The sequence below is a fragment of the Mytilus trossulus genome, chromosome 7, assembly GCF_036588685.1.
Source record: "Mytilus trossulus isolate FHL-02 chromosome 7, PNRI_Mtr1.1.1.hap1, whole genome shotgun sequence".
Classification (NCBI taxonomy): domain Eukaryota; kingdom Metazoa; phylum Mollusca; class Bivalvia; order Mytilida; family Mytilidae; genus Mytilus; species Mytilus trossulus.
Genome location: NC_086379.1, coordinates 49,200,520 through 49,212,522, shown reverse-complemented (window position 1 = coordinate 49,212,522; position 12,003 = coordinate 49,200,520). Strand labels below are relative to the sequence as shown.

General features: G+C 32.8%; 1 protein-coding gene across 1 annotated transcript; it reads right to left on the bottom strand.

Annotated features, from left to right (window-relative positions):
- Positions 1-1,231: 1,231 nt before the first annotated feature.
- On the bottom strand, positions 1,232-9,631 carry LOC134727101 (uncharacterized). Its single transcript, XM_063591486.1, has 6 exons — positions 9,409-9,631; positions 8,659-8,816; positions 5,984-6,137; positions 5,278-5,394; positions 3,385-3,460; positions 1,232-2,126 (listed from the first exon to the last, which is right to left on the bottom strand). The coding sequence occupies exons 1-6, from the start codon at positions 9,425-9,427 to the stop codon at positions 1,940-1,942; spliced, it is 711 nt and encodes a 236-aa protein (XP_063447556.1). The 5' UTR covers positions 9,428-9,631; the 3' UTR covers positions 1,232-1,939.
- Between the last annotated feature and the right edge of the window lie 2,372 nt (positions 9,632-12,003).

Below are 12,003 nucleotides of genomic sequence, written 5' to 3'. Positions count from 1 at the left end.
AGATGATATTGTTACCCCGAGAAAACATTGTCAACTATGTTATTCATATAATAGCATGACATTTTTGTATAATTTCAATTCATTCTAGGTTTGAAGAGATCCACCAACATGGACTGCAACCAATGTTTATAGTGCAGGAGTTATCGTAAAGGGATTAACAGTTTCAGAAATAGGTACATTGACACTTGATTTAGATGCCGTCAGTAAACTTGGAGAATACGATAGTTGGACATATACTGATAAAAGTTGCTTTCAAGGTTATCAATTTTAAGCAACCATATCAAAGCTTGGGATTTACGTTACGTATTTCTCTTCATTTTCTTGGAGAATATCGTAAGTTAATATGGAAGTGAGTTCTTCTTTTTAGTCTGTTATGAAAATAATCAACCGACTTAAAGAGCGGTACCTTCGATATTTCTGTATTAACATAACGTTTGTCGATTCTCGGTCACGTTTTTTTCTTTGAAATAATCTACTAGGTGTCGCTAATCGATGCTGTAATGCCAAAATCGTGTTCAATGAGTTTTGCAATTGCCTATAAGTAAGCAATTTCATATGTGTAAAAGTCGTTTAAGACACATTTGTAATGTTTTTTTCCATACATACATGAAATAATGGAGGAGAAATGAAATCTGATTATCTTCAAAGTTGTATTAATTTTAAACTTAGCTACTATAATTTTCTCTAGCCATGGATGTTTAAGTTATGAACTATTGCTCGCTACAATTTAAATCTATGGTGGAATACGCAATCAATCAGCATCCGCTTGTTGCAATAACAAGATTAAGTCATTCAGCAAATGTATAGATTGCATGAACACGCGGGTCATGTGCATTATTTGCGAAGTTGTACACATCAAGAGTGAATCTTCACTCTCCTTATAAGGGTTAGTGGGATTGGTTGTCGTTGGACTGTAGGATACGAGCCATGTTTTCCACAGCTCCTATTTTGTGTTTCAAGAAAGTTCAAAGCCGTCATTATCTCCGCCCTTTAAGTGTTGATTTAATTAGTATGTTTTTCTGCATTAAGATTGTTTTTCGGGTCAATCTTTCTGTTTCACGAAAAAATCTGTTTTACGGCAGTGGTTTCCCCACAGAGTGCAGGCTGTATTATATATTCTTTCCTGTGCTATTGAAAATATCGTTGACACAAAATAAAAGCCTGCACATGTTTCAACAAATTTAACCACTATCATATCAATGGTTTAATACGACCAAAACTGATTTTTGTTTTTTAGATTTTGAATATAAGAAGAATCTACCATTGACCAGCCTTGCAAAAAGTTAAAGCATAATTTTGAAGTTTATTGCTTTTCCAATTCAGATACTGACGACTGATGTTATTTGACACTGGTGGTGAAAATCAGTTGAATCTTACAGTTTCCTATGTTGTGTCTTGTGCACTATTATTTGTCCGTGTGTCTTTTGTTTTTCTTTTTTTAACCATGGCGCTGCAGTTTAATTTCTATCAATGATTCTGAATATCCCTCTGGTATCTTTCGTCCCTCTTTTACAAATTCTGATAATTTAACATATATTGTATAAATCAGCATTCGAAAATTTTGAATCTCTTATATCAATACATGTATAAATTTATGTTTATAATTTTGTGGTTCTGCATTTTATTCTCCTGCATGTATTTCAAATACTTTTTTATTGTGCTTTGCTAAAAAAAAAATTAAACATAACATTTAATGGTCTTACATATTATTTGATGGACATCATTAATAGGTAATTCGTATATGTTATTATCATGAGCTGTGTCTAGACGTCTTCGTCGTAATATGCATAAATAAACAAAATATCGTAAAATGACTAGAAACGTCTTCCCTGGTTTCCAGTTTCAGGTTGTCACTCTTGACCTTGTCGAAAAGTCACCAAATTATTTTACAATTGTTTCAAAAATGTATTCCCTGTTTTGGTTATATTGCCAAATATAATTAAACAGATGTCTCACTTATTTCGCTAGGGAGAGTAACAGAATCTGTGTTTTCATATATAGGAGTCTCGTTCTGAATAATTAGCGTCTGTTCAGATATATCTGTCATAGAAGGAACACTTATGTGGTTTCGAACATGTTGGTGGTGAGGACGTGTTTCTGTAAGTCTCCTAGGACTTGGTTTTCTTCTGGAAAAATAGAGAAAGAAACATTGTCTTATATCGAGTTTATAAATGTGCACTTTGCTGTGTTTTTTCTACTCCACGTTGGCTATAGAAGTATATAAAATGAAAAGGTGGAGATCTTACAAAACATGTTTTAACTTGCCACAGTTTTGCGCCTGTCCAATCTAGGCAGACTTTAGCCTTTGTCAGTCTTGTTTGTTTTTGTTTTCATTTTGGTTCCTTTTTATGTTTCGACAATTAGTGTTGTGACAAATTTTCTAAGCTAGTACAAATGTATCAAAACGGTTTAGGAGCCAGGCGATGCCTGACTCCGAGTATAGGAATTTCTTGTTGTGTTGAAGACTCATTGATGGATTTTTGCTGATGTTTGTCCTTAATTCGGATTTTTGTCTCTTTGGCACAATCCCCGTTCCCTTTATTATGTATTATTTATTGCATTTCAAACCTGTGTGATAACCTTAGAAAACTAGTTGTTCCTAACGTCACAGGTATAGACAGACTCATTGACAACCACGTGGCATTTCCTGCTTTCACATTTACCACAAGTATTGATATAGAAGGTAAAACTAAATTAAAAGATAAAGAACTTTCAGTAGCGCAGTTCCATACTTCATAAAAAAATACAAATTACTGAGAAAATGAGGTTCGCACTTCCTCTGGAAAAGTCGACCTTAGTTGAATTTTGCTTTAACAGGGTCGTTTATACATATCAGGGTCAGTGGTTTTCAAATGTATGCGCTTCATCATCTTGATAAATGTTAATAAATGAATGCGCCTTGAACGCACACATTTTTACAACTTCTAAGTGTTTTTTTCTTTTAAAATCATTATTCAATTTAAAATTAGATGTAAATCTTAATTTTCGTTATAAATAAGTTTTCGGAGATAAATTTTAAAAAGGAAGCACACTGCAAAATAAGACAAATATTGTAAAACAATATGTGTTGAGTACATACGAATGAAGTCTTTTTTTAGTAAACTATTTGATGTGTGCAATACGTACAAAATAAGTTCTTTGAGTTTTGATATGATATAACTGTTCATGTGTCATACAAGAGATATAATTCACCAATCAATTCCTATACAAAGTCAAGGAAATAATAGTTGGTTTCCATTCGTTTGATGTGTTTGTGCGTTTAATTTTCCATTCGATCAGCGTCGGATAATTATACAAATCGACATTGTGCAAATGAGTACATCTGTACATTATCTATTCAAAGTTTGTTACTGTTTGCATGTAAGTATAATAAGTATACTTTACCTTCGAAGCACGAATATATATATAAGACTTGCAACGAGTAAATAGACAAGGACTGTTGATACACCAATAGCAGTACCTGCAAAGAACAGAAGATTCCGTTATACTATACAGTTCTGAATACTTGACAAGTTGTGGTCCTACGTCCTGTTTATACCTAGTATATTATGTCGACATTAAATAAAGCGTGCATTTTTCAGTCTGTTTATGACGTCTTTACACTAAATCCGGTAGATGTGTACTGATTGATTTTTTAGACTTAGATAACATGGTTCGCAAAATTTAAGTTGAAATGATACTTTAAGTTGAAATGATACTTTAAGTTGAATAACTTTCGGTAATTGGAAAAAAACACAAACTACGAATTTCAAAATGTGTAGGCGCAATAAATATTATATTGTTGTTTTTTTCAGTTAAGCTGTTTTAAGGTGGTACCTAACACTACAGGGAGATAACTCTGTAAAGTCAGCTTAACGTTTTAACTGCGTTGTGTTGTAAAAGGAATATTAAGCTTCTCAATGATCAAAATTGGTGTTTGTCAAATTGCTATATAACCAGTGTAATTTTTCTAACAAAACGGTTGGTTCAAAAATTTTTAAATTTTTATATTTTTGTTTAAGTGTTAAAGTAAATACTTTGACAAAATTTTATGAAAATTAAACGAGCCAGATTAATTTTAGTGAAAGTGTTGGGTACTACCTTAAAAGGCTCTTACCAATTCTCCGTTTCAGAATCTAAATAAATGCATAATGAGTAATATTTCTCAAAGGGTACACCAAAACTTTATGATTGGTTTAAAACGTGATAAACAAAGAAAATTCAACCAATGACGTAACGTTATTGTCATTTTGGTGTACGAACAATGGGATTACCCATAGTCCTCTAGATTTTGAAGCAAGCCACGTGCAGTTTGTAAGAAAACTTAAAATTAATAACATATCAATTTTAATGAATTACCATTGGAAAATTAACGGTATACTAAGTAATTGTTTTACTTTTACGTTTATTGTTTTGTATCAACTGTTTGGTATATTGTAGATTGGAAAATTATCTGCACACCAATTAAACAACTTAAAATTAAGAGAACTGTGTAATAAGCTACGTGTGTATAATTATAAGGAAGTATGCCTTCAAATATTTTGTTACATTCTTGGCAATGACCGGTGTTTCTATCTACAAAAACTACTATGCTCTGTGTTATTGGTGTTGTCTATTGTTGAAGTCCGTACGATGACCTTTAATAGTTGCTACATTTTGTAACTTTTGTAACTACACATATATTTTCCCAGTATTATATTGGGTCTCTGTTGGGGAGTTTCCTAATTGGCAATCATACAACTCTTCTAAATTAAAAGAAAAAGAATATGAAATTAAGAATTTAAAATAAAATTTTTTTACGTACTAATTATATAACGCCAAAACTATGAAAATTGTGTCTTAAATTTCTTTATTTTCAACAAAAAGTGGTTTTTGAAAAATGCATATTTGTCGACCAAATCAAATATTGATGTCCTATTACTTAGTACCGGTTCAGTCCAACATGGTATAAAATCATGAAATACATCCGATATGGTTTAGTAATACTGTCCAGGGGCGGATCCAACCATTTTTAAAAGGGAGGGTGGGTTCCCAACACATGATGAAGGGGAGTTCCAATAATAAAACCCCATTCAAATGCATTGATCGTCCAACAAAGGGGAGACGAACCCAGATCCCTCCCCCTTAGATCCGCCACTGTTGTCCAAGACGAGTTTAGAAATTTCTGGAATTTCATATTGTAAGGACAGTTATAATACATGATGTGGTATTATTGCCAATGAGACAGCTCTTCCATAAGTGACCATTTAGATCGTTTAGCACTAATAAAATAATATTATGATAAATGTTATATCGTACCTATATCACCACCAGTTCTTGTAAGACCATGTGATGGTTTGGTCGTTGACACTTCACTGCTTCCAGACAATGTTCTGTTCCGAGATTCTTCTGCTTCCTGTACAGCAGATGCATTCCCTACATAACAAAGGGCATGGAAATGGGAAATATGTCAAAGAGACAACAACCCGCACAAAGGGCAGACAACAGACGAAGGCCATCAATGGGTCGTCAACGCAGCGAGATAATCATTTGACCTCTTTGTGTCTGATCTACGATGTATCTTAGATAATTTTGGCGTCCGTTAATTGTTATGTTTGGTTCAAGTCTCTGCAACGTAGTATTTTACCTTCACGTCAACAATACACATAATTATATATATATATATTTCCAGCAAAAGTGTTGGAATCACATTTCTTAATACGAATACAAACACAAAATTAGCTTCAGGCTATAGTAATATTTTGGAAGATACTGTCCGTACAAATATATATTAAATGTACGGTGTTGTACATTTAAACATAAATCATTCATTTTGTAAATTACACACACATAAATATGTAATGAAACATTAATAAGAGTGTGACATATGTCACTATAAAGTACAAATACAGTGAAACCTGTTTAAATCGAAACACTTCTGGACTTTATGCAGGATTCGGTTTAACCAGATTTTACTGTACTTATCTTTTACAACAACCATAAGAATGACTTAAATTATCCTCACCTATGCGAATTTCATAAACTGAAGCCCTCAGTAAAGCTCCACATTTTTCATTCAGGTGTCCCAAACAATCCAAACTGCATTCAAAATCATCCCGCTTTTGGTATTTACCAGATCCAAGTTCTTCTTCACTACCACAATAACAAGAACTTTTGTTCTATGAAAATGTAATTATAATAAAAAAAATATACACAAAGCTGTTTCCTGTTCTATATATAACATGTATAATTTTACTTTTATTGGGTTGATAAGTCATTTATTTTAAGTAAATTATGTCTACACTACTGGTACGGTATGGTTTTTGTTCAAAGTTGAAGGCTGTGTTTCCTATACTATAGTTGCTTAAATCCACTTCATTTGAAATATTAGAAAAGTTGTCTAATTGGCAATGATGCCACATCACCTTATTCTAAATTGAGAATAATGACCTGTACACTGGCACTTGCATTGCTACATCCAACGTTTAACATCACTGCCTTCCATTAAAAGCTATACTGTAGTAAACCGTTGAAATCGAAAAATGTCAGAGAACAAAGGGGATTTTTTTTTAAAGATGTGAAGACCTCAATTTGCCATCGTCTTCGATATGATGACTGTAGTAATTTTATGATACAAATTAAAGGAATGTCAGGCTTTTCAATAATAAAATACAAAATAAAGTTAAAAGTGTCGTATCCCTAGTTAATTATGAAACATTAATTAAGTGCATTAAGTAGTTCTATATCATCATACCTTAAGACAGATTTCTGATTTATATTATTTTGATTGAAAATATGCACATGTCAAAAGTATTGGAACGTCAAAATGCATCCAATTTGGTATGACTTATTCATACATGTTATAATCCATTATTTTGTTGTACAGTTTTTATGTGGTAAAATGTTTAACATTATAACTAATGTTCTTGTATATATTTGATGCATTGCCAGTAATTAGATGGTCGCCGTAGCCAGTAACATAATGAAATTTCGTGTATTATAGTATAATTTGAATAGAAAAATGAAGTATTGATGCAAATGCAAAGTCATCCATTAAATATCAGAATGACGAAAAGTTGATTAGTACACGTCTAGAGGTCATCGCAAAGTCAGCAACTCTGAATAGTGTCCGAGTGTACAAAGAAAGAAGGAAATCCACACATAATCGACGGCTTTATTTACATGACACTTTCGACTTTTATACTACAGTCTATACTGTACTGCATTTAATTATCAGCAAACAACCCAGTAAAATACAGCACAATTAAAATGTCTACTGATCAATCCTCCGTACAGGACGCAAAAAGATTATAAGATACCAATTATAAGTTCGAAAGATCAGAATATTTAATTGTCAGCTCTATATGATGTTCTAAAGTTATCAAATATTAATGCGCAAAATACTTTAGAAGTACTTAGTATACAGTATATGCAGAACCAACAACTCTTCCGCACAACAATTAGATTTATCTTCCTCATAGAAATAATCATGATAATTCGGAATCGAAAAATGTCTTATAACCAAGATTTATGTAACAAAGGAGTAGGTCCGGTAAGGACCGAATTTGGCCTCAAATTTCAGTTTCATCTGACGAAAGATTTTGACCACTTTTTAAACACTTAAGTGTCTATTTCATATGATTCAATTAATTTATTTGCAAGATTTTAACTTATAAAGTCATTAAAAACGATTCGATTCAAGCTCAAATATGGAAAATCTACCAAATATCCGAAAAAATGTCACTTTTCAGCTGGTTTGTCAAAAACGTAAGTGGCCGCGCCGCATCCGTGTTCATCCTCAATCTTTACATATGTTATGTATTATCATCAAATACAACTTCCATTTCAATATTTTGGATGAACACGAATGCGGCCACTTTCGTTTTACCCGGAAACCGTCTAAAATTTAACTAAAATGATGGAATTGTGAAGATTTCAGTAATTTAGCACGACTTCATGGTGCTAGTACCCAATATATACATACATTGTAGTGACAAAAACAGCCCATATTTATGTAGCAGAACCATTCTGCTATCCAATAACTAAGTAAGAGTTTACATTTTAACAATTTTGTAAAACCGCTATATTTTGGGGCCAAAAAAAGGTCTTACCGGACCTACTCCTTTGTCATTATTGAAAATATTCAACATGAAAACGATGTTTTTCAATTTAAAAAAATACAACAAAAAATACAAGTGATCATTTGTTGAAAGCTAAAAAAGAGAGTTTACGGAAACAGTAAACGGTTTGGTAATGCTGAAGATATGAATTGTCTGTTTGTTTGACAAAAAGGCCAGACACCAAAGGGAGAATAAAAAGACTGAGCAAAAACTGGGTTAATAATGATAATCCGGCAGGGGAAGCACATCCTGCTCTACATGTAACCCTTTGTGATGCTCATGGTAAGTTGAGTCTCGATCGATAAGACGACGGGACAATGGCTAGAATAATTGTAACATATCTTATAGCTATCATCAGCTGTGACTACAGATGTTGAATAACAGTTAACAGTTAACATCTAAGTGCCTGTTCGTTTGCTTAAGTTGAATGATTTACATTTGACTGATCACACAGTTATCTGTGTTTATTATGTTACCCATGTCATAGTAGTTTTAAAATCATTCCGGAAAAAACGTACAATATAAAACTTCATTTGAATAGGGTCATTTGATAAACATGTAACTTATATTCTGTACTTACAGAAGTAGCAAAGAACCTATTTATTTCTATATCTCCACTAAAACTGCAGTATTGAAAACATATTTTAGAGGACATTTTATCGCCACTGTAATGGAGTCCATCGTCAAATAACCTTTGGTCATCATTTTGGTAGCAACCACTATACTTATAGTACACAACTAAAACATAAAAGGAATAGAAATGTGTACATTAAAAAAAAAGTTTCATCTTATTTCATATAAGTAAATGACAACGGGCTGTTTCGAACTCAGAAGGGTCCCTCCTTCATCAGTATACATGTACATAGGTTATCAGATACTAGGAAAATTGACAAAATTCACGCTTGAATATCTCACGAAACACTAAAAAATAACCCTTCATCAGTCCACTGAGGACAAAAAACTATAAAAAAAAATATAGGATCGGATTTAATTTGAATAGTTCAGGTTGTCCCTTATGTATTTTAGAATAATTTAATTATTATACCTCAGTTATCATGTTCTATATAAAATACAGCTACATCTCAGGGCAATAATTGGACCTCAAGCTCAAAATAAACTTACTATTCCACTCTTACCAATGCAATAAGTATACAATATATCCCCCCACCCAAAAAAAAATCAAGATCATCATCCTGCATAACGAAGGCATCTGACCTTACATTTGTTATTTACAAAGTTTTTATGGTTTGATTACCAAGAATCTTAGTTTCAAAATTTAATGAACCTTTGCATAATTGTACTTTACTTATAATATTGAATAATTACTTACATCCTGCCTTATCTGTCATTGTTTATATTTGATGTCACTTTCAACTATATATCAACTATATATAAAGTCCTAGTTTAGATGTCATCCTTAATAATTCCCAAGTCCTGTTTCTTTATATAAGTATTATAAACTTGTACACTGAAAAAACATGTTTCATACCGTAATCCATAAAACATTTATAGAAACATAAAAAAGTCTATTTGTGTATAAAGGTGCGCGTAGTGTAAAATAAAATTTTACATGTATATGATGTACACCTTGTACACACCTGTAACCATGTTTTGATCATACAGTATTCATAAATTGTAGTACATAAAAAATCCGGAATAAATTTTAATTTTAAAAGTTTTAAATATATTTTGATTAGCATAACAAATACTGTATGTGTTAGGTTTTTCTTTTTTTTTTTACAACAGATTGGGTATACATTTAACCAGACATATATTTAATATGTAACTTAGTGACTTACCATAAGTTAACCATTCTTTTTAGTTGATTCATAAAATGCATAAGAAGTTAATACTTTTATCTAATGAACAAGCTGGTGTTTTCTGGGACCATTGTATGCTAGTTATGCCTGTATAATTACTCCAGAGAATTGTCTTTAACATAAACATTTCTAGATGCACGATACCTTTTAAAATATCAATCGAAAAGTTGCCGGGGTGTTGCAATAAGGTTCTATATGAACTTCTCCTGTTTGACCGTAAACCTCATTCTCAAGCGACTTTTTAAACAGCGTGTTGCAAAAGGAACATGACTGTCAACTTAGTGTGCATTCATCATATTCAATCGTTTTGATCGTAACTTCTAGCTAATTCATTAGTTAATAGTAATATTTGCCGTATTAGAGATAATGTGTCCTACATGACTAAACTGAATGGTCTTGCGTGGCTTACTTCTTATTGAAAACATAATTATATTAAATATTTGGTTTAAGCGTTAATGGTGCTTTTGGTTTATTTTCAAAAATAGGGACATGTTAAAAATTAAAGATTCAATTTTGAGCAATAATTTAATTAATTTACTTTCATTGGATATTTGATTTCAATTCTTGCGATAGAGCGAGAGAGCTCAGTCAGTCATCATCGTCATTAAGAGTTTACATACATGTAAATTGCAACTATATTGATGAGTGAAAATGTGGCTTGAAAATCCGATTACAAAGGTTCCATAGAACAATATTGATTAACCCCGTCATACAGTGGCTTCGGTTGAGTTAAGCATAAGAATCAAGGGAAGGCGATAAAAAAAATAGTAACGGCCCTTTAGCGCATACAAGTCATGTGTGCGTACGAGAACTGCTGCACGGTTGATGCTGAATGAGATAAAAAAAAGATATTTCCAAATACTGAAAACATGAAAAAAATACAAATCAATGTCAAAATGCTGGTTATTAAGGATCATATTTGTGAACCCTTTGGTTTAATTACAGGTTGAATATTTCAATGTATTACCATAATCAATTAAGACTTAAATATGTCATTGTTTTATAGCACAACCCTTCTTTGAAATATACAGCTATCGTCAATGTATTGGATATTTAATAAATGTTTGAATAGAATGAACATTTCGTATTCATATAAGCCCTATCAAAAACTAATTGGCCATGTAAAGATTTTTCATTTGTAACAGTAAGATCAGTATATGATAATTATATTGGTGTGAATTAAGCTGGAATCACACATTCACGATTTGTACTGCCGTCCTTGACAGGACCTTTCCCGATTAAAATTTGTCAAAAGTCTGATTAAGATCCTGTGAATCGTTGATGGAAATTTAAACATTAATAAAAATTTGGTCAAGCTGGGGTCACACATTCACGATTTTTACTACCGTTCTTGATAGGACCATTCCCGATTAAAATTTATTAAAAGTCTGATCAAGATCCTGTGAATCGTGGATGGAAATTCAAACTTAAATTAAAATTTGTAAAAAAAATAATTTGATCACGACAACAATCAGATAGTATTCAGGAAGCACCGATATTCAACCGTTTCTAAGCGAATTAGTCCCGATAATACCGTTCTGAATCCGCTTCTAATCCGATTTGTATTTTTCGCCAGGTAAAATTCGACCGAGTCTGTCACGACTGAGTCCCGACTCTACCGAATGTTATCCGACTGAGATCAGACAGTGACTGGTCAGTGAACCGACGCTGACGGAAGTTATCCGTTCGAAAACTGTCGGCATATTCGGGATGATCAAGTACTGTCGGAACGTAACCCTATCATAGTCCGCTCTATCGCATTGCAAACGGCTTTGTCTGGTCTCAGTCGTATTGTATTCTGTAATTGTCGGGACTCTGACGTGGGTATCATTGACGAATTTCGTATTAATAACGGGACTGTTTCGGAACGGTTTCGGCAAAAAACGGTTCGCAATCGACAAGATCTGGATGCAATCTGGACTCAATCGGCAGAAAAACAACTATGAAAAATTACTCCGGATCATTCCCGTTCCACAGGACACCGTCCAGAATACACAAGACATTGTTCGGAATTCGATCCGATACAGCAGAATCTGTCACGACATAGCCACGATAGTAATCCGACTAGACAAAATCGGGTGAGTTGCCCCGAATGTTACGGGACG

Excerpts from the sequence above, each read along its gene's own strand:
- LOC134727101 (XM_063591486.1), bottom strand. Across the intron at positions 3,461-5,277 it reads AAGAACTGGTGGTGATATAG|GTACTGCTATTGGTGTATCA; the intron begins GTACGATATAAC and ends TGTTCTTTGCAG. Across the intron at positions 2,127-3,384 it reads TATATATTCGTGCTTCGAAG|AAGAAAACCAAGTCCTAGGA; the intron begins GTAAAGTATACT and ends CTATTTTTCCAG.